The sequence below is a fragment of the Podarcis raffonei genome, chromosome Z (assembly GCF_027172205.1).
Source record: "Podarcis raffonei isolate rPodRaf1 chromosome Z, rPodRaf1.pri, whole genome shotgun sequence".
Taxonomy (NCBI): domain Eukaryota; kingdom Metazoa; phylum Chordata; class Lepidosauria; order Squamata; family Lacertidae; genus Podarcis; species Podarcis raffonei.
In genome coordinates this window covers 37,456,861-37,484,850 of record NC_070621.1, presented here as the reverse complement: position 1 = coordinate 37,484,850, position 27,990 = coordinate 37,456,861, and the positions used below count along the sequence as shown (strand labels likewise).

At 42.5% G+C, this 27,990-nt stretch overlaps 1 protein-coding gene across 5 annotated transcripts in view; it reads left to right on the top strand.

Annotated features, from left to right (window-relative positions):
- Window positions 1-27,990, top strand: part of PCDH11X (protocadherin 11 X-linked) — a 754,240-nt gene that overhangs the window by 182,100 nt on the left and 544,150 nt on the right. Inside the window, exon 5 of one of the 5 annotated variants that reach the window (XM_053375012.1) lies at window positions 146-2,571. The exons of the other annotated variants lie outside the window; for them this stretch is intronic. Within the exon in view, the coding sequence (XP_053230987.1) occupies window positions 146-151 (6 nt within the window). The 3' untranslated portion in view covers window positions 152-2,571. Of the gene's footprint in view, window positions 1-145; window positions 2,572-27,990 lie in introns of those variants that run through there. 5 annotated transcript variants of the gene reach the window in all.

Genomic DNA, 27,990 nt, shown 5'->3' with positions numbered 1-27,990 from the left:
AAAACAGTAAAATCTCCCCGAGCCCCTCCCCATCCCCATGACAGTATTAAGCTAGCTGATAGCTGCCAAGCCAACTTTTAAGGTAGGGTTGGAGATGTGATGATGAAGGCAGGGGCTTTTCTCATGCTGTTTCTCTGTTTGCCAGCTCTGAACGTCTTCGCATCAGCTGTTAAGTACTGAAGTCGTATACACAATGATGTTAAGCCAGCAAACATGGAAATATGGGAATAGCACGAGAAAGCCCTTTGTCCTCTCTCCCTGATTGCTGAAGAATTTTATCGTCTGATCTCCAGAGGGGTTTTCGAAGTGGCGGTGAACTGTTCAAGCTGCCCTACTGAAAGGTATTCAGGGCAAGAACGCTAAGACAGAAAAGGAAAGAAAAGAAAGACAAAGAGAGACTTGAGAACATTGTGCTATAAGTGTTCGATAATGTAGGGTTTTTCCCTAAGGCAAAATAAGTGATATTAACCATCACTGGGTGTGAATGGTGGTAACTATATAAGATAAATCTTTTTATTCTCTTATGTTGCTGATAGCCACTTTGTCCTTAACGGACTAATGCCCTTAACTTATTTATGCTGAGGATATATGTTGTCCATGCTCCCCTCCCTTATAGCAGAGATGGGGAACCTGTTCCTTTCCAGGTGTTGCTGGACTGCAACTCCCATCAGCCCCACCCAGCATGCCCAGTGGTTAGGGATGGTGGGTTGCATAGTACAGCAACAGTGAAGGGCCACAGGTTCCCCAATCCCACCTTATGCCTTCTCCCCCATATACATGATGATAAAGGAGCAATAACTTTTAGGCATATACATCCAAAAAAAGAAAGACAAAGTAAAGTTATCTATACTCCCTGCATTTCTTGGTAAAATACTTTGTCTCATATGCTCCAGAATGAGAAATTATTGTTGGTTTATTTTTTATTTTCTTGGGTGGGGGGGAGGGGGGGTTGTTGTAAGAAATACTTTTTTCCGCTATGCAGGATAGCCAGATATGAGCATTTTACAGTGCTTTGTCGATCTTAAAATGCCGAATGGCTCTTTCCACTGGCTTAACAGGCTATCAGTCCTCAGCATGGTGGAAAGTCAGCTGCTAATGCATTTTCTCCATGACACACATCATGGAGAATGTGACGGACGGTTCCATGTGCAGCAGGGGTAGGAAACATGGGGACCTCCAAATATTTCTGGACTCCAATTCCCATCAGCTCCAGCCAGTAGCTTCAATGGCCAAGGATGATGGGAGTTATAGTCCACCACAATGAGTACCCTTGCTCTACATGGAACACCCACCTCCACATGTTGCATCCATGGGGTGGGGGAGAGTTGTATATCTGCTCCTCTATCATAGGTCCACTAGGCCTCCAAGCCTAAACATGTGGAATGGGAAGTAAGTCCCATTGATTTCAATAGGACTTACATCTGAGTAAACATGCATAGGATTGTGCTGCATGTTGTATGAACTGGGCCCAAGAGAGGGTGTACCTCGTACTTGCAATTCCGTATAGATATATGTATAGTATACACTTGTAGCCAGCCTCTCTCATATTTTTTTTATTATTCTAACTGTTAAGCTTTTCAATGAAAGCTTATTTTATATTATGCTGGCTAGCATTTTTAAGAGTACCTACTTAGGCACAATTTAGATGGCACGCCCTTCCCCAATATTTAAGCAAAAGGTCTTGCATTTAGTGTGATTTAAAAAAAAAAAATCAAAACCTTAACTACCACTAGTACAAATAAATAATAATACTGCTGCCTAGCATTAAAATGGCTGCCTTTTTAGGCAATTTGGCAAGATCACTGAATTTATCTTTGGTTAGCATAAGATGTAACATTTTCATTTTTTGGTTGTTGCTTATTACATGTTTAAAATGTGTACTATGCCTATCACAGTTTGCATTAATGTGTTGCATTAATGTGTTGCATTGTATCATCCTTGGGCAATAATGTAAAAGAATGTACACTTCATGTAACAGTGTTTGGATTGGTGCAGGATTCATTGAGCACAGTCCACCTAGAACTTTGACTGTGGATATCCCACTGAAAAGTAGGATTCTACAAGAGCACAGAAATGGTTCTATTATCTTCAAATGTTTTGAACAATATTCCTACTGGATTGCACTCAGTGCTTTTAAAAAAGGGGGAAGGAGTAAAAAGGAAAAAAAACTGGATTTTTTTTTTGTCGTTGTATGAATGCTAATATAAAATTGGATAGCTAGATGGCGGGGGAAGGGGGAAGAGGTATATGTCCCAATCACATATTAATTGTCCGCCTAGATCAACAAGAAATTGCTCCACGGGAAGCACTTTTGCACAAGAAAAGCAAATGTAGAAGTGCCACGTGCTTCCACATTTTAAACACGTGTCTCCTGAAAAAAAGAAATGCATAAGCTCCATAATTATTTAAATCTTTTATATTTGCCTGGAGCCCACATTGATTTTTCGGACAAGTCAATGCACAGCAAAAGCTGAGTGCTACTCTCAGTCACATTTCTTTCTACAACATGTTGAGTGCAGCAATCCTGCCAGAGTTAAGCACTCTTAACACACATTGATTTTAAAAAGTAAATGTTATGCATGTACTCTTCCTTTCATATATTCAGAGTTGAATTTAAAAATAAATAAATAAATAAATTTGTTTACGGCCCAACATCGAAAGAGCCTTGGAAGGTTCGCAGCATAAAAATACAAAATAAGATCATAAAATGCATAATGAAACAAAAGCACACCAATAACTCCCCTTCCAAAATCTCATTGAAAAGGCCATAGAATATTTGATCAGCCAAAGTCCTGAGTATAGAGAAATGCTTTCAGGTGGTGCCTAAAGTTATGTAATGAAGGTGCCTGGCAGACGTTGCTGTGGAGTGCATTCAGCAGATGAGGAGCCACTACAGAAAAGGCCCATTCTCATGTTGCTGCTGTCCAGGCCTCTCGTAGAGGAGGCACCCAAGGGGCTTCAAATGATGATCGCAGGGTTTGGGTTTGTTCATATGGGGAGAGGCAGTCCTTGAGGTATTGTGGTCCTGAGCCGTTTGTAAGGCTTTATAGGTCAAAACCAGCACTTCGAATCAGGCCCAGAAATCAGTTCACTGTCAGTACAGTCAAGCTGGGCTACCAGCTAAAGCTGATGGAAGGCATTCTGTGCCATCAAGGCCACCTGAGCCTCAACCAACAGCAAAGGATCCAGAAGCCCCCCCCCCCAAGCTATATACCTGCTCTTTCAGAGGGACTGTAACCCCATTGAGAGCAGGGCAAATCCCATTGATCCAGTCTAGGGAACCACCCACTAACAGTGCCTCACTCTTATCTGGGTTGAGCTCCATTTGTTGGTTCTCATTCAGTCCATTACAGAGGCAAGACAACATCCAGCATATCCACTGCTACACCTGCAGATGTAAAGGAGAAGAAGAGCTGTGTTTCATCAGCATATTGCTGACAACATACACCAAACCTCTGGCTTACCTCACTCAGCAGTTTCATATAGTTGTTAAACAGCATAGGTGAAAAAATCCCACATTGAAAGCTCTATGGGTCTGAAGAACACTCCCCAAGCATCACCCTCTGGAAACAACCATCCAAGAAGGACCAGAACCACCGCAAAGTGGTGCCACCCACCTCTAACTCAGGTCAGCCACTTCAGAGGGGTACTATGGTTGATGGTATCAAAAACCTCTGAGAGGTCGAGGTCAATTAACATTTCCCTTGTCTCTCTCCCTAGAGAGGTCATCAGACAGGGTGTCCAAAACAAAGTTTCTGTGCCAAAACCAGGCTTAAACCCCAACTGAAATGGAACTATAAAATCAATTTCCTCCAAGAGTGTATAGATCTAGTCCCACAGTCACTTTTCATTTCAGAATTTACACACCAGTAGACGGCATTTCCGTGTGCTGCGCTGGTGCTGGCTCGCCAGAGCAGCTTCATCATGCTGGCCACGTGACCCGGAAGTGTCTCCGGACAGCGCTGGCCCCCAGCCTCTTAAGTGAGATGGGCACACAACCCTAGAGTCGGACACAACTGGCCCGTACGGGCAGGGGTACCTTTACCTTTACCTTAGACCTGTTCTTACTCTTTCTTGGCTCCTGTTATCTGAACAGTGATAAACAATGTGAACAGCCCTGAGACCTCCAGGTATAGGGCGGTATATAAATTTCATTAATAATAATAATAAGTTTCACCTGGCATTTGCAATGTGACTTTTCAAGCAAAGAAGGACAAACAACAACAACAACCCCCACACAAATGAGTAAATTTATTCTGACACAGTTTGCATGGCTTTATTTTGAGATAATTTGCCACCCTAAGACATATTTACTAAGTGTTGTTTTTCATTTTCTTGGATAATTCTCTTCTAGCAAAATCAATGGGTATTAAAAGTCTCCATCTTTGGCAGGATTGAGCCCATGTAAAGGTGCTTCCCCTGGTTCTGATTCTCCAGAGCAAGGGTGAGAAAGTTTTGGCTCTCCTGATATTGCTGAAGTGCAACTTCCATCATACCTGTCACTGATGGGAGTTGTAGTTTGGCAGCATCTGGAGATCCGAAGGTTCCCACTAGCTGCTCCAGGGAAATAAACTGGCAATCCATGGTGGATATTTGAGTTCCCACGTGAACATAGCACTGGATGCGGGTGATGGACTTTATGTATGCTTGCATAAAACAACAACACTACAACACAGTATGCTTAACATTTAATTGAAATTTTAAAAGCTATTGAGGATCCATTAAGTAGGCTGCAAAACTGGAAATCTCACATGCTACTGTATATCTGATGTAACTGTACTTTAAACAGGCTTGCAATGTGATCCTACTTTCTCACCTGTCAAACTGTAGATTGTCAACAAGGACATTTACCTCAAGTTCCCTTCACATGTTTGCTATCTGGCTCTTTTGAAAGGAAATGTTCATTTGGCTCTCTGATCTGTAAAGTATAATAAATCCTATTTATAATGGTATATTGAAATTTATCATTGCATGGTTGGCATCTGTCTGTCTCAAGAGACAATGGTGTGCACCTCCAAGGGTAAAGTCAAACCAATGGAGAGTCACAGCGCCTGCTGTGGCTGCAGAAACTGGTAATTTGCAACTGCTGCCTCCCATGTTGTTTTTGCTGTGTTTGCAGCACCAAAGTGACCTTCCACGGTGCACAAGCCTGGGCAGTGTTTATTGAGGTCCTGAGCTGCCCAGAATACATGAGCCCCACCCCCACCCGGTCTCGCTGATGTCTTCCAAAGAAAAGGAAAGCAATACATTTGTCGCAGCTTGGCTGCAGGAGGTGTACAAGATGTCATCCAACCATCTTAAGGACTTCACTCTGGATTTGCATAGGGTTTACTCCTTAGTCTTTTCTTCTCCCAAAGATGTCCCACAAGACAGCAGGGAAGCAGTTTAGCATATTGTGCCAAATATTTGCAGCTGTGGCTGTTGGGCCCCCACTGTTGAGAGACACTATTTAATAACTTGGGAAATAGATTTTTTTCTTTCCACCGGAAATATTTCTGTTTCCCCTTTCATTTTACATTTCCCCCTTCATTTTGTGGTATTGATCATCGAGCTCAGACTTGAAGAATTCTTAGTGGTAGTCAGAACATACAACACAAATTTTCTAAATAACAAAACACTGCATACAACAACAACAAAGGTTTCTTTAACCCCGTGGTTTATGGCAGCTGTTTGTTTCAAGGCCTGCACTTCCATTGTGTGCGTTGATGACCAGTTTAGACTCCTGGAAGGGTTGGGTTCCATGGACTGATAGGACTGCAGGTGACGTAGAAGCTGAGGTAATGAACAAGGCCAGAGACTATAGTCCAAGTTGAAAACTAGAGCCAGAGCTGCAATTGCTATGGTTTCAGGGTATGGCTGGTAATCAGCAGACTGGGCAAACCAAAGACTCAACTAGGGGACAGGTGCAAAAGACAACAAGCAGGAGAAAATTATAAAACAGAGGCATATTAGGAGGGCAGTCAGTCAAACAGGACAAATATGGAACTGTTTTAAAGGAAAAGGGGGGATCCTCCCATGTCCAGTGACTTTCAGGCACTCATTGCAAAAACGATGTCACTCCTAAGTGGTTTCACTTTTCCTTGGTAGCATCATTGGACGGTGATGCTGAAGCTTGAACTTCCTCCTGTTCCCTCCACTGACTCATGGGTCTGATGGCATATGGAGGAAAGAATTGTTCCTGATACTCAAGTTTTTTCATGGGCAATGGCTGCCTCTTGATGTGGAGAATAGGGTGAGAATAGGGTGGAGGCGGCAATCCTTTAAGCTGTGGGTGTCAATGTTGCATTCATTGGTGGAGAACATTCACATCACTTCAATAACATGACCACCACTAGATAAATAATCTAGAATGTGTGTGCATTAGTCAAAAGTTCATTCAAAAAAAATGTATATAAGAATTTCACGCTAAAATGCTGGTGGATTTCCACAAGGACTTAAAAAATAATTTGCAAACTGATGTGGAAATATGAATAACTGAATTCAAGACAGGAAAATCAAGAAATGGAGAAAACTGAAACTGACCGATTCTTCTATCCCTTGTTGACCCTTGTGTAGCAATGTTGGTGCATGGGAGGATTGCTTAACACACACACACACACACACACACACACACACACACAATTATTTTTTTCCATATTCACCCCACCCAACCCTCTAGTTCTCCTTACTTGGTAGGTGGGGAAAAGGATAAGCATCTTTTTCACCTACTGATTCTCCCAATATAGGAATTATGAAGGAAGCATGTTTTTGAAATCCATTTGTGTCCTTTGTAACGTGTAATTCCACCCAGCATATGCATGCTTTTGGAAAAAAATACTGGTGATAGGAGCTCAGAGTGATAACAAATATTATTTTTACACCTAAAACACTCTCCTACATCACTCTGATTTGCTGGGGTTATTTGTGAATGCATGTCTCCCAGAGCTCAGTTCTTCCAAATATAATCTCAAAAACAGATTTATTGCTCACCTGGATTTGAAGTGAGCTAATAGTGCCGGTCAAAAAAAGCACCTAATCTGCAGCTAGTTGAGAGAGCCTGTTGTATGTCCTCCTGTCAGGACTGAGTGTGTTATTAGATTCTGGAGGAATTCTCTCCTGCCTACCAAAACACTCCCATGGGGTTCCCCCCTCAAAGGAGCACAGTAATGTGACGCAGATCTACTCAGAACTAGGTAAATACACATAGGATTTGGGCCTATATAAATTTATTTATGTGTAATATAAGCTATAGTTCAGGAGCACACACACACACATTTTCTGTCAAATCATGACACATAATTTAATGGGTATATCCTGTTTTTTTTTTTTTTAGGTAACCTACCAAATACACACACACACAATTAATAAGTACAATGGTTTTTATTTATTTATTTTATCTAAATAAAATGAAGGTTGGACTTTGTAAAGCTAGTGATATATTGCGCTTATTTTTATTTGCTTTTTGAAAGAAAAGAAAAGAAAAGAAAAGAAAAGAAAAGAAAGAAAGAAAGAAAGAAAGAAAGAAAGAAAGAAAGAAAGATATCCTGAAGACCACTCGTTACCAAACAGGGTTGGGGGAGAAGGAAGCCTCAGGCTATGTTTCCAGTCCTGGTATCTGGCATGTGCCCTTTGTCTCTTCTGCTCCTTCTGCTCTGGGGGTTTTGGAGGGGGCGGTGGTTAAAATGGTTAGTATTTAAAATAAACTAGACTAATTCGCACTTTCTCTAGCATGAATCAAAGCACAGCCACTTTTTAAAAACACACTTCTCTGAAATTTACAGTGCAGTTCGCCAGCCAAATAATGTATTAAAACGCACACTAGGGTATGCTAGGGTAAATTTTGCGTTGTAATGCATATATCAGTGAACATAACATATAAAACAGTGTTATATTAGGGGAAATGGCTGTGCAAAAAAAGAAGTAGTATATATTGGGCAAAATTGGCTGCAGACATCAGTATACTAGGGTAAATTTGGACTAAAATGCTGAGGTATTTTCATCAGGATTTTAAAAAAATAAAATAAAATTGTGAATTGTTGTGGAAATATAGAAAATTAAACTTAAGGTTGGAGGTGAGGGCTGAAATTGACAGATTTACTTATCCCTATCAGGGTGATGGCTGAGAGTGTAAAGTTATGATGGAATCCATGGGGGAAAATTGGGTTTCTCAGAGTCATAAAGCCCCTCAGTGCTTATAATGCTCCATATTCTAGTGGACCACAGTAAGTTCTCATTTCTCCTTTTTGGAGAAGGTTTCAGCAGGCTTCCAGGACATCAGTGGATGTGGCCTAACAAAATGGTCATGGAGCACTGGTGATTTCACCCTGCCATATGTCCCTCCCACCTCTTAAAATTGGCTCGGGAGGGTTGAAAGTGCCCCCACATCACCACAAGAGGAGGAGAAGGAGGGGCCATCATTCCATCTGAAAAGCTGAAATGCTTGTGTTAAAGGAACAACCGTAACAGTGCAATGTTGAATTCCACCCAGCATCTCCAAAGGCTTGATATTTGAAAGGGAAACTGAACGGAAACCAGTGTTAAATAAATTATTTAAGTTTAATATCCTGTTTTGATCATAGCTTACTGTAGACAGACAGATAGAAGGATAGAGAGGATCAGTGACTTTTTTTGTCATAGGTGAGGAAGATATTGAATGTAAATTTAATTTGGGATGAATAGAGGTCAATTATATATACAATTGACTAGACATTAGTCATCATTTTTCCCCCTTCAGTAAGAGATAGTACTGGCAGTATCACAACCTTTTAAGCTATGTCTCACCTATCTCTGTTTCAAATGCATGTCAATTTTTGAAGGAAGGAAGATAAATGGGGCAGCCCTTTCTATTGTCATTGCAAGTGGTAGGAGAACATCAGATAAATTAAGGTTCACTTTCTACACAAAGCTTCTGCCAAGCTCTGCCACTGGGTGCATTAGCAACTGAATTCCCAGCATTCAGCCTCTCTGGATATTTCCTTTTCCTTTGTAATGATGAAGGATGTCCTTGACTTGTCATCTACTTTTGACTTCGTTCTATGCCTGATCTGACATCCCTCAGACCACCTCCCCCTCCCATTAGGATTTTCTGCCCCTGATTATTGAGTCTGAATTATCAGGACTGAGCCAGAACTACTTCCAAGTTTCTCACAATATTTTCACTTTTTTGAAAACACACCTTTTTAAAAAACAACAAATTTTGGTACTACTTTCAGCAAACCCACCAAACAAAACAACCCAACTAAACATTTATTCTCATATATCTTGCCCTCACTCCCTGTTGACTTAAGTTCTGGCAAGCATCAAAGGGCTTTCCCTGAAACTCATTTGCACTCTTACTATTATTGCTGCATGTTGAGAAACTCTCAATGGAATCCTCCAAACCTTTGATATACAGTGGTACCTCGGGTTAAGAACTTAATTCGTTCCGGAGGTCCGTTCTTAACCTGAAACTGTTCTTAACCTGAGGTACCACTTTAGCTAATGGGGCCTCCCGCTGCCACCGCGCCGCCACCGTGCGATTTCTGTTCTCATCCTGGTACTATTTCTGGATTAGCAGTGTCTGTAACCTGAAGCATCTGTATCCTGAAGCATCTGTAACCCGATGTACCACTGTATACCACTTTAAAGGCTGGAACTTCAGGCTACCCTTTCTTGCCTGCTCCCTGAGGCAGAAAAGGCTTTGCATATTAGAAAGGAAAGGGATAATCACATTGCAGAGGGTTCAGTGGAGATGGGAGATGCCCACTTTTGACCATCATTTCCTGCTGGAGGAGAGGGTTGCTGGGGTCTTCCTTCTTTGCTTGAAGCCCCATGCTCCCTGTCTAATCTTCTCCTATCAGAGGCTACTTTTCTCTTGGAGAAACGGATAGCAGATGGTGGAATACAAGCAGAACAGACAGTGGAAATGGCCTGCCTTGAGTCTTCTCTCTGAGTTGAGCAAGAGTACATAGTCAGGTAGTTTTGCTTCAAATACAGGCAGCTTGCTCCATTGCCACATCATATGCTCCAATCAATGCCATGACACAACTAAACTTGATTGGTTATGTAGCACCATCATATTAATTGTGAGATTGCAGATTGGATTAAATGGTCAGTGTGAGAAATCCAGGAAGACTGTCCCCCTTAAAAAAAGGAAAAGGAAAAAGCAGCAAACAGGAAAACGCAATAGCAAGAAATTCTATGCATGTCTTCTTGGAAGTAAGCCCTCTTGAGTTCAATTGGATTTTCTCTCAGGTAAGAGTGTATAAGATTGCTCTTTCAGTGTTTCAAATTGAAAATGGAGAATATTCTGTGAACTAGCACCACCTCTTCCCATTGAATTGAAATGAAGACAATTGCAGAAAAGATTGAAGCAGGTAGAAAAATTGGCAATGGCAGTGTTCTTGTACACCGTCCATTCATTTCAATGGGGTTTGCCTAGTATTACTGCTCAGGAGATTGTGCCCAATATTTTCTGCCCTGTATTTCGTTATATAACATCCATCACAATGTCAGTGGTTAGGCAAACAAGCACACTGTAAAACGGTGTTATCTCTCTCTCTCTCTCTCTCTCTCTCTCTCTCTCTCTCTCTCTCTGTTATATTCACTGACTTCTTTCTAATAAGTTTGCCTCCCCGAGAGCATACATCAAACTGAACAGCAACATGTACTGAATCAAATTAAGGCACAACATTATTGAGGCAGTGAACAGACACAAAGGTTAAAGGGGAATATAGATTACTTATTTTTAGATCGTGTATGTATGAGCTCAAGTATGTGACATTGCAACATTCTGCAAAATGTTAACTTCCTAGAGTTTAAACCAGCTTGTGTAAATACGTACAGAGAGATGGCCTCTGATCCAGCAAAGCCATGTGAGAAAGAAAGTTATAAAGCTCTGGGCATGAACAAATAAGCCCTTTTGAACATTGGGTTAAATATGCACAGAGGTAGCATAGATTAATTGCTGTTGTAGCTTGGGGAGGTGAGGTTGGAAGCTAAGGTCTAAATAGTTTGCCATCTGTGGTTTCTTTTCATATAAATTCTTCACCATTTAATATTCCATTTGCACAGAAGGATTTCCACCAGCATAGCTATGTTTGGTATGTCTCCTTGTTGGTCCAGCAAAGGCTGAGCCCAGGTGTTAGATATGCCTTTTTAGATATGCCAGGGTTTCACTCAGGTTACACTTGACTGGTTCATTGTGTGTCTACCCTACACCAGCAGCTGTAATTGTCTCACCCAAGCCCAGTCATGATGTGCATGGAAGAATGATGTCCCTTGAACATCTTACCTTTTCTTCAAGCTTTCCAGGTCCACACTTCAAAGCTCCAAGCACCATTTTTTTGTTTATAACCTCTGGAGCTTTCCCTGCAACAACCCACAGAAACAGGGCAAACAGCAATCTGTGAAAACCCTGAATTGCTGTTTGTTGCACCTCAGCTTTAAAAAGCTGGTTTCCAGGGCAAGGGGGGGGGGGAGAATGCTCTGATACAGAGCCTTAAAGCCCAGATATGTGCCTGGAAAGCATGAAGCAAAAGCTAAGTGTGAATAAGCCCTCACAAGGGACCATGAACAATGTTCTTTTTGTACAGAAAGCCCACAACTTACATTTAACTTCTGCACATTCAACTTTAAGTGCTTGGCAAACAAACAAACAAACAAACAAACTAATAAGGGGTGGAAAAGGGGGAAGACATTGAGGAAAAAAAGATTTTGCCAATCTCACCTGCTGTTGCACCCAATGTGTTTTGACTATACACAATTTTGTCTTTAGGCATGATCCCCAGAAAGGGACGCGGGTGGTGCTGTGGGTTAAACCACAGAGCCTAGGACTTGCCGATCAAAAGGTTGGCGGTTTGAATCCCCATGACGGGGTGAGCTCCCGTTGCTTGGTCCCTGCAAGTAAATAAATAGGTACCGCTCCGGCGAGAAGGTAAACGGCATTTCCGTGCGCTGCTCTGGTTTGCCAGAAGCGGTTTAATCATGCTGGCCACATGACCCAGAAGCTGTACGCCGGCTCCCTCGGCCAATAAAGCGAGATGAGCGCTGCAACCCCAGAGTTGGTCACGACTGGACCTAATGGTCAGGGGTCCCTTTACCCTTTACCTTATGATCTCCAGAATGTAACCCTGACGTAAGCTGCAGGTTTACTATATGTAAGGGAAAGTGTTGGCAGCAAAGAGGCATTTTAAGCATCACTTGAGAAACCAGCCATGGCTAACAACAGCAAACTCTGGAAAATTGAAACATGAGTAACCCTCTCTGCTTTTAAAGAATCATTGCTCAGTAGTAGAGCAACTGGTTTGTATGTCAAATGTCCCAGGTTCAATCTCTGTCAGCATCTCCAGGTGGGAAACCGCAGAGAGCCCCTGCCATTCACAGAGCAGGATGGGTCAATGGTCTGATGTTCTATATGGCAGCTTCCTATGTTCCTAACAGCAAAAAGATACAGCAATCTAAAAGTAGGGATGGGTGATAGATTAGGCTGAGTTCACATTCAAAGGCGAACTTGCCTAATTCTCTTTCCAAATTAATAAAAAAACCCGAAACACAGACATTGTCCATCTAGGCAGTGTGTACAAAATGTACACACTAGGGCAAAGTGTGCATACATCTAAAATGCAAATAATTTTCATTTTAAAAAGCAAACTTACTTTGAAATGTGTAAAATTTAACATAGGATTGGGAAAAGGGAAAGGGAAAAAATAACAACCCCTCTAAGATAGCAAAATGGAGTTTTTCGCTGCCCTTGCTGTGATCAGTGTGCCTGGATCTGTGATTTTTTTAAAGGAAAAACTGGCTATGGTTTGTGAACGCCACTCTCCCTGCATTGTTTCTAAACGAGAAGAACTATATTGTATTTCTCTTGTGCACAAGAGGCATGTCTTTTTACCATTTTTGAATCAGCAAACCCGCTTCAAAGCCCTGGCCTTGCATCTCTATAAAGTGATTTCTATAAAAAGGGCATCTAATGATGTCATTCCATTCCCACTTTCTGCTGGTATGTAGCTAGTGATTTGAGAAAGCAAACATTTCCGAAAAGAGTGAGGAAAAATAAATGTATCTTGCAATTCAAGAAGGATGTTGACCAATTAAAAGGCTTCCAGAAATATTGTCCTGAGAATAATAGAAATCATCTGCAAACTTTTGGTGTCCTTCACCCTCAGTGGGGCAGTAGGTGGCTTTTGCAGCTGTTTAGGAGAAGGAGGCCTGGCACTTTCCTCAAGCATGCTCATGTTTCTGGTCCAGCTTTCATGATGCTGCGAAATTATACACCTTGCCATGGACAAATTGCTGCAGTATCTTCATTAATTCAATAATTGTCACGTGACTGGTGTGGTTGCTCAAGAGCAAACAGGCAAGACTCCAACCTGTCTTTTCCAGGCTTTATTATTAATACAAACTATTTACAGTGCAGAGCGTCGCAAGTCCATGTCTGCTCAGTCGCTAGCAGAATCTGGGCATGGCTGGTCCTTGTACCTCCCCCAACATAACAGTCTTGTGACCTCCATCCTTCTCCTCCCCTCTCTGCGCCCAAACCTCCTTCGCAGAGTGGGCACTGGCAAAGGGGTACTTCCCTCCTCTCCAGTTTGCTCAGGCTCAGTGTTGGGGCTCTCCCTAGCATCTCCTGGTCCCTGCACCGCCTCCCCACTGGAGGCAGGGCTTTCCTCCTCGCCAGAGGAGGAACTGCTTCGCAAGATCTTTGAAGGCTTCCTGTAACACAACTGCCCTTCCACCTCTCGCCTCTGTGCTGATGGCAGTTCCCTGACAATATTGTATCCTGCTCTTCATTCCTTCTGGCTTTCAAGCAGTCCCCAAGCAGGCATCAATCAGGGTCCCAGCTGCACCGTACATTTAAAGCAGCACCATACCACAGAGCTACAATATTCACAGTGCTTTAATATTTAGTCCCTTTTCCCACAGAGCTCTGGGAAATGTAGCTCTGGGGGGGGAGCGTTTCTAACAACTCCAAGCACCCTTAACAAACTACAGCTCCCAGGGGAAAGACATGGTTGTTTGAAATGGTCTGATTCTTCTTTAAATGTATAGTGCAGGTAGGACCCAGGACCTATCTGATGGTTGAGGAACTTGTGGCACAAGAGCTGTGTGTGGCCCTTTGAAAGAAAATAGGTGACAAAATAGTAAAAAAAGAAAGAAAAAAGTTCCCTGCCTGCTTTTGTCTATGTCCCCTCCCACTGCTGACTGTGCTGCAGCCTACTGATAGCATGTAGTTCCAAACAGATCATCCCAGAGAAAATTCAGCCCTCAATAACAACAACAAATGTGCCATACCTTGCTTTAGATTATGATTTGAGGTCTGCCTTTTTTTCCTTTCAAAAAAAGCAGCAGGAGGAGCAATGAAACAATGTTTATGTGGTGCTTATAGGATGGGACTTACCTTCTAGAGTCTAGATGTATATAAAAACTGTCTAAAACCAAATCACAACACCATCCCATCAAGCTTGGCACTGTTTATCAGATTGTATCTTGACTGTAAGTGGCTCTCTAAACTTTCAGCCAGGAGGTTTTTTTCTCAGGGTTCCCCAGAGATGCTAGGATTTGAACCCAGGAACATTCCATGCCAGACATGTGCTCTGTTGTTGAGCTAGAGATTTTCTATGTATATTTTTCATAGAACCGTAAATCCTGAATATCAGCATACTTGATTGTGGATAGTCCAGGCCCTATAGTTTTCCAGTGACCTTTTAAGCTTAATAGTATTCTTTAGAGTGGAATTTTGTATCCTCTGACAGAAGACAACTCTGTAAAGCAAAGCTTATCTACGTGTATGTCCTGAGTTCAGGGTTCAATAGCTGAAGCAGCTCTGATTGCAGTTTGGTAGGTTCTAACTCTAGTTCTTAAATCTTAGGGACAGTGAAATGAAAATTAAAGGTACAAAACAGGTTTCCTCAAACCCACAACAGGCAGAATTAATGGAAAAAAACAAACAAACAGTTTCATGAAGTGAAGGATGCATATATATTTACAATCACCCCCACCCTTGAATGTCTGGTTTAGACAGCATATGTTCCAGAAAACAGCTAAGAAGGTAGACTCCCCTTTCCTACTACTCCAAGAAAACTCTAGGAAACTCACCTCACATGTCAATAATCACACTCGTATATGCATCTTATGTGGCTAACCATGTGAATAATGCCAATTAACAGCAAGTCAGTTTTCAATGGATCAAAGCAAAACCTGCTCTGGTCATCCAAAACTGCATTCTGTCAGCTGTGGAAGAATAAGGAAGCTGTCATGTGAGTTTCTGACATAAATGACAAAAACACATGCTGGCATGTCAAAGAAATGCCTGGGTTTTTGATGGGTGTCAGATTGCAAAGGCTTAGAATGTGCAAGTCCAAATCGGACAGGGCGGAGAATGCAATCTCTTGCCATAAAAAACAAGGAACTGCAAACTTAGCCGCTTATTGCCTGCTACATTTTAGTGCCTGTGAAAAACCAGGGGATCTTATCTTGATAAGCAAACAAACTGATGTTGTCTGATTTTATTTTATTTTTTTAAGATTTTTGTCAATGAAAGTTAGGTTCATTTTGGGAGGTTTGGTCCACTGTTCAACTGTGTGTGTTTTTTCTGTTTTTTTAAATTATTATTTAAAAAGACATTTGAAGGGCTAACTCTGAACCAAAATCAGCTCTGAGTCAGGTGTTTTTCTGCAAAAGTGAGAGTGGAGGGAGGCTTAACTCTCTGCCTCCCCGCATTCCTCCATAACTTTCCCCTCTCACCAAGCTATCTCAACCACCAACCTCACCCGCAGATTCCACTTGAACCTTTACATAGGGCTGGCATCAATGGCTGACAGCATTGGACACCTGTCAATGCCCTCACCACAGCAGGGAACCTACCTCCAGCCCTCTAGCATTGCACTTCCTCCTCCCTGATATATCCACCTGTTCGCCTGTCATTTTCAAACATATGATGAAAAGTAACAGCAAGAAGTGGAAGGAACACCAAGCTCCTCTTTACTTGCCTTCTCTTTCTGGACAGTGGTGCAAATTGGGCTCAAAGGGAGGGAGAGCAACTGCATGAATAGTGGTAAAAGTGCCAAGGATGAGGAGACCTACTTAGAGAGGAGCCCAGTTTAGTTATCTTGCCCAGCAGTGTAGGCCAACATTGCCCACCAGTGTAAGCTAGCACTGTCTTTATCCTTAAAAGCCACCAGTTTTCCATGCAAATAGTACACCCTCTCAGTGTGGCTATTGTTCTGGTCATCAGAGCTTCTCAGCATGCATTTTCCATGAGGCATTGGAAGTTCCTTTGCAAAGACATTTCCTATGCTTGCCAAAATGTGAAATCCCTGGGCGGGGCGGGACATACAAATGTTCCAGAGCAATATTAAGAATGAAGCCTTACAAGATGGGTGGCATACAATTATTATTATCATCATCATCATCTGATTTGGTGCAAAAGCATAAGGCATGGGATTTGGAGTTTCTCCTCTTGAAAAATCCCTTGTTACTGTGCTCTGGCACTGACAACAGATCTATCCATAGATGGATCAATAAACAGATAGGTAGAGCTGCAAACATATATAATAATAATAATAATAATAATAATAATAATAATAATAATAATAATAATAATTATTATTATTATTATTATTATTTATTATTTATACCCCGCCCATCTGGCTGAGTTTCCCCAGCCACTCTGGGCGGCTCCCAATCAGTGTTAAAAACAGTACAGCATTACATATTAAAAACTTCCCTGAACAGGGCTGCCTTAAGATGTCTTCTGAATGTCAGGTAATTATTTATCTCTTTGACATCTGATGGGAGGGCGTTCCACAGGGCGGGCGCCACTACCGAGAAGGCCCTCTGTCTGGTTCCCTGTAGCCTCACTTCTCGCAATGAGGGAACCGCCAGAAGGCCCTCGGCGCTGGATCTCAGTGTCCGGGCTGAACGATGGGGGTGGAGACGCTCCTTCAGGTATACAGGACCGAGGCCGTTTAGGGCTTTAAAGGTCAGCACCAACACTTTGAATCGTGCTCGGAAACGTACTGGGAGCCAATGCAGATCTCTCAGAACCGGTGTTATGTGGTCCCGGCGGCCACTCCCAGTCACCAGTCTAGCTGCCGCATTCTGGATTAATTGCAGTTTCTGGGTCACCTTCAAAGGTAGCCCCACGTAGAGCGCGTTGCAGTAGTCCAAGCGTGAGATAACTAGAGCATGCACCACTCTGGCGAGACAATTCGCGGCAGGTAGGGTCTTAGCCTGCGTACCAGGTGGAGCTGGTAGACAGCTGCCCTGGACACAGAGTTAACCTGCGCCTCCATGGACAGCTGTGAGTCCAAAATGACTCCCAGGCTGCGCACCTGGTCCTTCAGGGGCACAGTTACCCCATTCAAGACCAGGGAATCTCCCACACCAACCCGCTCCCTGTCCCCCAAAAACAGTACTTCTGTCTTGTCAGGATTCAACCTCAATCTGTTAGCCGCCATCCATCCTCCAACCGCCTCCAGGCACTCACACAGGACCTTCACCGCCTTCACTGGTTCTGATTTAAAGGAGAGGTAGAGCTGTTTATTCAGTGGAACTCCAAAGTGGCTTTATAGAAATCAAAATCACACAAGATTATACAAAAATTAGCTCTTGTAGCATAGTGGTGAAGAGAATGGGCTACAAATTGGGAACTGTTAAATGTTGTTTGCTTGGACTTTCATAAAGCTTTTGACAGCAATGTCAAAAGATGGCCAGGATAACTTGGCAGTCATAGAATAAGAAGACAGCATCACAACTGGGGATGAGTGTTTTTTGCATTCATGTCCTGCTTGAAGGCATCCTGTAGGTATTTTGTTGGCCACTGTTAGAACTATGCTTAACTAGATGGTTGTTTGACATGATCCAGCAGAGTTCTTCCTCTGTTCTCAACAAAAGGATGTTGATCTTGGTAAAGAAACATTAATTTTATTCTATGCGTAGACGGGAACATTTCATACTTGATTTGAGACTCTGGACATTTTGCGTTCAGGCAGATGAACTCAAGTACAAAATTGAAGGATCATGTCAAAGGAGCCTAAATCTAGTGAGATTAAGTTTACTAACCAGTAAGGTTGACTTTGGAAAGAATACAGAGAAATTGAGAACACCACTGATGATGACAATATGTAATAGAGCTTTCTTGAGTGTGTTGAGGGAACACTTACAACCCTTTGAAATAATCTGCATACAAGCTATAAGGCAGCACTATTATTGTCTTGTTTTAAGCCACTGAGAATGATTGATTAGCTACAGTTCTTTGGCTTTGAAACACTGAATATGTCTAAGATGAGTGTGTGCTTAGTTGTTTAAGGTTCCCAGCATCTGTTCTAACAATCCTCTCTTCATCTTTAAAAATAAAAAGACATTTTGGAATTAGCAAATGGCAGCATGGATTTTGAAACAGATATGAAATAAAACAGATTCTGCACTAGGGGATATTTTTTTTGCTCCGCTAACTTATTCTAACGCTTTTTTCCAAATTCAAGACTCTTTGTGTCTCAGTGTCTCAGAGGGCATTGTGGACCACAGCAGTGAAAATTGAATGGAATATGTGGAGGGCTTCAAGAACAGCCACAGCTGCTTTCACTGAACTCACAAGAGTGCATTGAGTAACTGTGTGCAACTCATACGATATACTGAACTAATTTTGCAAATGAGGCTATGTGCACTGCTCCATTTAGGGAATGAAGTTATCATTCTGCTCTGTCACTGAGCTATGCGACCTCCCCATACCAAATTAACATGGTCGTTATGTTACATTCCTGCTAGGAAGTTGCAGTCATCCATTTAACTGGTAGAATAATCACCTCAAGTCTCAGTCACTGCTATTTTGATTCACCAGTTTTACCCCTGGTGAATTCTGCAAGTTTAGACCATTGACCCTGTAAATGTTTGAACCTTTGCAAGTTGAGGGCTTGCAAGGGCTCTTGCAAAGCACCTACTACAGCAGGGGTGAGAAATATTTTTGGCTCTGTGGGCCAGATCCAACTTTGACAGGTCAATGGGGAGACCCTCCTGTCAATCACATGATGTAATAACTGACAGTTAGGTGGACCAACCCACCTGTTAAAATCTTTTGTGTGGCGTCCCTAAGCTTGTTAACCACACTGCAAGGGCTGGTGCTAGTTCTGTGCTTGGAAACTTCCCAATGTATCTCATTTTCACCTCTGATGGCAGAGGTGGAATGGTGCTACACAGTGATGCTCACAAAACCCATGCTTCTCCTTCCATCCTTGACATTGGAGGTAGAAAGGGGAAGTGTGGGGAGGCAATGGTAGCAATGGAAAGCAGAAGTAATTTTCTCTCCTTGAGCAAGGTATATCATGCTCCTACTTCCCATCAGCTGTTGCCCAGCTGGGAGTGTACCATCCCCCAGCCAAGGAACAATTAAGAGTCCATTCTGGATTGCTCATTTGAAGCCGCACCCTTACCCACACCTGTGGGGCATGTGGATGTGGCTTCCCCTAAACAGCATCATGGGCTGGAGTTTTGCCCCATAAACTGGAGTTTCCACATCCTGTGCTGCAGCCTTCCAACTCCACTTGATCCAAGGCCCAGGCTATACATTGGTGGAGAAAAGTACTGGTATATGCTGTGGGCTCCCCTGGATCTTAACAGAGTATTTCCTGCCACTGGGGGCCTTCTCAGCACAAACTACATGTCCAGGATCAATTTACCCACCAAGGATTCTGGGACCTGCAGGCCAATAGGAAAAACATGTTGTTTTGAAGCCCAGGAGTGTGTGCTGTCATTTCCGTTGCTATTTTCCCCATTCTAGTTCTTGGGGGGAGAAAGGGGAGGCTGTGACAGTGACTCATGGAATCAAGTGAGCACAACCCTACTTGCAGTAGTTTCACACCATGGTTGCATTCAGAGTGTGTGCTCTACCACAGGGAGCTACACTTGGATGACCTCTGGCCCCTTTCTGCTCTGCCATGCAAAGCTACCCATTTCAAAGGTTTGCTGCAATAAGCACATATCTGGCAGAATGCATCTGCACTTCCATGCATGCAAACATTAGTAAAACCATCCATTGCTTCCGTATAGACAGAACCCAAGCATAATTACAATGCATCAATAAAGAAAAATGGTTTTGACTTGAGTGCCTTTATAGTCTCTGAATTGCAGTTCACACCTCTCTAGCAGTGCAAGCAATTTTTCCATTTCTTCTAATGCCTTAAAAATTATAGTCTTTTTCTCAACAATAAATCTAAATTACCATCTTCCTCCTGCCTCTGTCTTGTGCCTCCTTCCCACACATGGCTCGTAAAAATCACTTCTGGAAATTTCCAGGCTCATTCAGCAATGACCGGTGTAAGAGCTACAACAAATTTTGTGTCCCAGAAGTAGAGCTGCTGAATGCTAATATACTTTGTACTACACGAGGTTACAGTTTTGTTTTGTTGGGTTTTTTAAAAAAATACAGATAGATGGAAATTGCAGCCTATTGAAGAAACAGGTGTTTGGTCAAAATCTCTGCAAGCTCTCCTTTGAAAGATTGGACAACATCCAGAAAGGAGAATGACACTGGGTTTGCTGAGAGTTGCAGGTGTGCCACCCAGGGAGTCTTATTACATTCCATTTCAATATTGCCTATGTTAAAACTGAAATGGTTTATTAAATGTCTGCATTTAAAAAAAAAAAATGGTAGAAGGAGAGGAAGTGGTATTTGGTAAAACAGCTGACCCGGGACACTTTATAGCACATTTTCTGGCTGTTAACCGGAAGGTTGGTCATTCATGCTCACCCAGGAAAGGAATCCTGTGGGCAGGATTACTGCATTGCAAGCAAAATAAGAATTGCCATTGGAATTTTGCCTATAGGAAAATGCAAAGTAATTTTTGAGTGTTACTACCTTCTGGTGCCTGAGGGATTCAGTGGAATAAGTTTTGCTAAAATCATCCAAGGAGAGGAAGGCAGACACTAGACTTTGACAGATAATTAGAGCGCACTCACATCTGCAGCACATTTTTAATGCACTCTTAACAGTCATGGATGCCTCTAAATAATCTGAAGAACGATACAGTGGTACCTCGGGATGCGAACAGGATCCGTTCCGGAGCCCCGTTCGTATCCCGAACAGAACGCAAGACGTGACAGCACATCTGCGCGTGCGCGCGTTGTGTTTCGCCACTTCTGCGCATGCACGTGACATCATTTTGACCGTCTGCACATGCGTGAGTGGTGAAACCCAGAAGTAATACGCTCCGTTACTTCTGGGTTGCCGCGGAGTGCAACCCGAAAGCACTCAACCTGAAGCATATTTATCCCAAGGTATGACTGTGGTTTGTTAACAGTTACAGACAGTTGTTAGCAGACCCTACATAGGGCTAAAATTCCCTGCACCCTTAATAAACTATGGTTCCTGGGATTCTTTGGAGGAAAAAGTGACAAGAAAAGGAGTGTAAGAGTGCATTAAATGTATGGTGTAGATGTGTCCCAAGTGTCACAGGATTCGTGTGTGTGTGGTATGGGTTTCAGGATGTCCCAAATGGCATTAAAAAAAGAAGAAAACATTCAGCCCTGGTTTTGTTTGTGTGGGATGGTGGGAGGGAGAGAGAATGGGGGAGAGGAATGCTTTCAGGACTACTCACCTATTTAGTAATTTACTTACTATTATTCATTCATTCATTCATTCATTAGCTGCTTATTTCAAATGCACACTCCAATAGTATAACAAACCCCTTTCCTTTCTAATCTCAAACATTCCCACCTTTATGCTCCCAACCTCGCTCATCTCTGTCTGCCCCCGTTTCATGAAGAAGGCATAAGTTGCAGAGCAGCTTCACTTCTAAACTGCGTGGAAACATCGATAATGGATCTATGGGACACATTAGCATACCAACATAGCTAATGAAGGCAATAACGGTACAAATAAATAAGGGAACAGATCACACACATGGACAAAAATCAAGAGATAGAGCATGATAGAGTGACAGAGGGAGAAAAGGAAGAAAAGGAAATTGTTCTGTTCTCGGCTGTACGATGAGCTCCTTTCTTGTACTCTTCAATCTAGTTCTAAAAATGCAGCAAAGGATTAGATAGATCCATATTAGCCCTACTCAAAGTAGATCAATTGAAAATAATGGGCATTCCTTACTTAGATAATGGACTTAGGTCTATTAACTTCAGTGGGGGCTTATTCGCACTTACCTTTCCTCCATTCCTTCCAGGCAAAGTCTGATTTAAAGCTCCATGTCTGAGCATCTCCCCCCTCCCCCACAAAGCTTTCCCTGTGAAAACCTGTTCTTTAAAGCTCAATTGGTGCAAATATCAATTTGCAGAAAACATTTGGACATGGAGCGTTAAAGCATAGACCTCTACCTGGAAAAAGGGCAGAATGTAAGTGTGAATAAGCCCTGGGTCTATGCTGTATAAGGACACGGGTGGCGCTGTGGGTTAAACCACAGAGCCTAGGACTTGCCGATCAGAAGGTTGGCGCTTTGAATCTCTGCGACGGGTGAGCTCCCGTTGCTCGGTCCCTGCTCCTGCCAACCTAGTAGTTCGAAAGCACGTCAAAGTGCAAGTAGATAAATAGGTACTGCTCCGGCGGGAAGGTAAATAGTGTTTTTTGTGTGCTGCTCTGGTTCGCCAGAAGCGGCTTAGTCATGCTGGCCACATGACCCAGAAGCTGTACGCCGGCTCCCTCGGCCAATAAAGTGAGATGAGCGCTGCAACCCCAGAGTCGGCCACGACTGGACCTAATGGTCAGGGGTCCCTTTACCTTTACTATGCTGTATAGAACTATGCAGGGGATCAAATATCGGGGTGCAGTACAAGTCTGCCAGACTTTTTAAAAAACAACAACACACCCTGCATTTCTCTGTTATGCATGCCATCTTTTTTTATGCAATTCATCACTTATTTTTATCTTAACTTTCAAGAGGTGCAGCTGCAGCCCTTGGCATGGTTTTGAAAAAAAAGAACAAATCCTGACATAGCAGTAACCCACTTTGTAGTGGATACAGCTCATTAAAATTTGTCATTTTGTCTAACAGGACAAATGTCCTGTCAATGACACAGGGCAAACTTTAATAGAAACTGATGGATGAATTCCTCTGAAAGGTTAGTTATAATTAGAATAGACATCACTAGGAACTACAAGTGAAAGGCTACAAGTAAGATAATATTATTATTATGTATCATTGCCAGGTTGGAAATTTTGCATTATTCCCCCCCCCCTTTGGTATCTTCTCTTTGTAGCTTCTTTGGCCATAATGTCAAATATAAGGTTATTTTCTTTAAACACATTTATTGGCTGGGTTCCCTGTTGCTTCCCAATATGCTTTTTAAAAAATGCATGGGAAAGCAGAAACTAAATTCCAGATAATCAGTCAATCCTGTATTAAATATTGTTAAATGAGTGATTGTATCAATTGAAAATTGTCTTCTGCAAATCCTGTTGAAATGAATGGGAGTCTAACAAGAGTGGGTGGATATTGCATAGCAGTGAAATGTTGGTTTCATGTGAGTTGCTGTCCTTGTGTTGTTGTTACTTGTTGCTATTTTTTCCTTCCATGCCACATCTTATAGAATTTGAAGCACATCTGGTCAAACTATAGGCATGGCTACTGTTTCCCCATCCTGATAATCTTAGGCCTGGGTTACACGTGCAGCAAAACGGGACAGTAGATTTCTGAAATGGAAGAAAGGTCTAGTAAGGTGACTAACTATGTATCTGTTGGGGTTGCAGGTGACAGGAAATGCATAACATGCCTTTTCTGTACAAGCAAGCCCCTATTTGCACGTGTTCAATAAGTGTGTGGCTGTGCACACACACACACACACATTATGGCAAACCTGGAAATAACCAAAAAATGTCACCAAAAGGGGCAGGGCGGGGTAAGAATGAGGTGCTTACAGGCTTTTCCAATGGTGTTTTCAATATATGCGATTTCATGGATAATCACTGTGCCTCAGAATGTAACCCCCATGTAAATGGGGGATTGCCTGTACCATAGTAGTTTATCACAGATAGAGATGCCTTTTGCTATCGCAATTTGTCAGGTTCCCCTCCTGTTCAATGGGCATTCTGCATTTGATAGAGAATCCAAGTTCTTATGATGGGGAAAGCTAACTTTTGCACCCTCTCACACTGGTGTAGGTGTGCTGTGCCATAGGCTTAAGCTACAAGCAAGCAGCGTAGGAAGCATAGCTTTCCAAAGCCTTCATTTCAACTTGACCCTGAAACCTCCATGCCTTTGCTCAATTTTTCAGTCATTTCAGATCTCAGAGGTGCTTGTAAGGGAACACAGGGCCAGGTCTTGAACTATAAATCATGGCCAGAGCTGTGGTCTGAAGACCCGTGATGCAGCAACCTGCAGTGTTTTGGATCTGACCAAGGTCTGGACACAGTACTGTCTAGAGAATATATTCCCTTGTCTCTTGCTAAATGCAAAAAATTGAAGTCAAGGTACACAATAGAAACAATATATTATATAGTGTGTGCACACACACACACACACACATATATAATGTAAAGAAATGTAAAGAATAACATTACTGAACAATGGTATGTTGCTTTCAATAGGATTCAAGAAATGTATATAATTAGACTAAACAATATTTTTAAAGATACTGACTGCAGCAAACAGTTTAAGAGATAATAACTGTACTACACCAATAAAATGCAACATAGATATATAACATTGACAAAACGTTTGGATTTTGAAGATCGTAACTGTGGCAACCAGATGTGTTCCTGCAACAAGCTTTCTTCACCTTATAAAGTTTTATTCAGTGGCATACAGGTAAAGAGGGGCCTCTCTTTGTACATGAACTATACAAGGTGTAACAACATAAGGAGAGCCTTTTGGATCAAGCCAATGACCCATCTAGTCCAGCATGCTGCTCTCAACGTGGCCAACCAGGTACCTGTGGGAAACCTGCAAACTGGACATGATTGCAGTAGCACTTTCCCACCAGCAGCTGATATTCAGAGGGATACTGCTCTGGCAGCAAAGGGAGGGCTTGAATTCTCCATGAATTTCTCCAATCCTCTCATAAAACCATCCAAGTTGGTAGCCATCACTACCCAGGGGATATAAGCATATTTATGATGCACTGTAACAAGGGTCTTATGTGGTTTGAAAACAACAACTATAGCTCTTCTAAAATACACCAGTGTCTGGACTGCAACAGTAATTTGTTCTGAAAGTGTATTTATCATAATATCATACACCCATTCTATCCCCTTTCCACATTAAAACAAAAGAAAAGTCTGTATGGAAAATCACTTTTGAATGCACATTTTGAACACATTTCCTTACAAAAGACATTATTTCTAAATATATTTTATTTCTGGATACATATTTGAAACACATTTTGATGACATTTCATTTTGAGCTATGAACAACATCATAAGTGCAAGATAACTCTGTTCTGAACTGCACATTCATGCAGTGGCTGCAGGTCAGGTCACAATGTTGAATTATTGAAGTCATTCAGCTTCCCTGCCTCAGAAACATGTGCCTGCTGCCTTGAGTGCCACAACTGAAGGGCTTGAAGAATTCCTATTCTTATTCTACATTATACCAAACCTTTCCTCCAAGGAACTCAAGTTTCTCCTCATTCAATCATCACAAGAACAATCTGAGGTAGATTAGGCTGACAGGCTGTTACTGGCCCAAGATCACCCAGTAAGTTTCATGGCTTGGTGGGGATTTGAACTCTGGTCTCCCAGGTCTTAGTCCAGCATTCTAACCTTTACATCACACTTGCCCACACATGTATGGCTCACACTTACACACACACACACACATAGCTTCTTATTGTGTTTTTAACCAGCGAGGGATATCTGATCCTGTTATACAATGTGCAACTGAACCAGGTCAAATAGACTTTCTATGGGGGTGGAGGGACCCAAGCTGAGAATAGATATTTTCAGATAAGATCAATACCTTTTCTTTTTTTTCACCCCCTGGCCAGTGTCAATCAAGTTCCTCCTGTTGACGATCTGAACAAAGTAAGGGCAAACACGCAGCATCCCTGTTTTTGTCTCATTAAGATGAAGAGATTCTGTCAGAGTTTGATAAGGTTCAAGATGGAGAGATTGTTACAAGAACAAAATGCATATCAAATGCTGCTGTGAAATAAAGGGAGGGAGGGGGGGAGAAGCACTTTATCAAGATGAAATCCTGATGAAAAATGCCATTTAGGTTTGATTTTCGTGCAGGCCAGGTCTGAGAGCACCCACATCAAGAACATAAATTATATTTAATGGAGTTCATTTGTGTAGAGTGAACTCTGCAGCCAGTCGCCCAGCTTTTTAATACAAGGAAAGTAGATTGGCTGACCTTGGTGACTGAATAATAGGAAAAGTCACTAGCCTATAGGTAGTTCTACATCTCGTTCCAAATATTCAGGTGTCTTTGTGCACAGGCTGCTTTATTTAGCACATCAGATTGTAAACTGAAGGTCCATGATTCAAGGTAAGGCTGAGCTGAGTGTTCTGTGTTAAACTTTTAGCAAAAATACGTAGCACTTGAGATGTAAACTTCTCCCTAGCAGCTCTCACCTTTTTTTCACCTTTGTCATCTGTTCCATTGTACCAGTGTAGGGCAGTGGTTAGTTAGCTGGTTCTTCATCTCACACTGGGTAAACAATGCAGAAGGGCATTTAGCAGGTGATAATATCCTAAAGGAACGCGGGTGGCGCTGTGGGTAAAACCTCAGTGCCTAGGGCTTGCCGATCGTATGGTCGGCGGTTCGAATCCCCGCGGCAGGGTGAGCTCCCGTCGTTCGGTCCCAGCTCCTGCCCACCTAGCAGTTCGAAAGCACCCCTAAGTGCAAGTAGATAAATAGGTACCGCTTTCTAGCGGGAAGGTAAACGGCGTTTCCGTGTGCTGTGCTGGTGCTGGCTCGCCAGAGCAGCTTTGTCACGCTGGCCACGTGACCCGGAAGTGTCTCCAGACAGCGCTGGCTCCCGGCCTCTTAAGTGAGATGGGCGCACCACCCTAGAGTCGGACACGACTGGCCCGTACGGGCAGGGGTACCTTTACCTTTACCTAATATCTTAAACGTCCATTGTTCCAGCTGAGGTTTTTTTTTTTTTAGAATGGCAGCCTTGCTCAGCCAGAGAGTAAGTGTGGTAGAATGATTAGAATGTTGGACTGCGATCTGGGGGACAAGGGCTTGTATCTCCATGGGGCCATGGGATTTCCTGAGTCAATCTCTCTCACTCAGTCTTCCCCACTGCCTCTCCCCTAACCTACCTCGCAGGGGTTTTTTTGTGAGAATAAAATGAGAAGGTGAAGAACCATGTGTGCCACCTTGAGCTCTTTGGAGGAAAAGTGGTCTATGGATAAATAAATAAATAATGCTTCATAGATATTCCACAGGGAATGACACCACTTGGCAATATAGCATGCTTTGCAGCAGTGGGGTGGGGAGGGGAGTTCTATCAGTATTTCCGCCCCTCTCCCACTGAAAAAAAAGTTTACGTTGTCACAGAGGGAGTAAGGGTGGCAGTAGGGATGTTACTACAAAATTATGCAGTAGCAGAGATAGGCGGGTAATGTTCTATGCAGAACTCAAATGGGGTGGGTGAATAAAGTCAAAATGGCAAAAAGATCCAGTCAGCTGCAGGCATGACACACTCCCAACTTATGATGAATTGGCAAGGCAATCTCTTTGCATAATGAGCAAACCAATCTCACTCCCTATGCAGCCCAAGTCTGAGTGAGTGAAACATGCAAAGGAACACCAACTTCTACCTTCAGTGTGCTTTCCCTTTGGGACTTTTTGCTTTGTTTCCTTTAAGTGATGATGGTCAGGAATTATAGGAGTTAGAACATCAGGAGGGCCAAGGGTTCTGCTTCCCTAGACAAAGGGAACAGAGCAAAGCAAATTAAGCATGAACTTTGTTTCCATCCCATTAGGCCAGTAAAGAGGCTATATAAGTAATAACTGCAAAAGTTGAATCTAAAGCAATTTGGCAAAAGCAATTTCACATTCAGGCATCAACATCTACAAAACGTTGAAACAGAACGAAAGATGCTCTGGCATGTCAAAGGATTCACTCACACCCCAT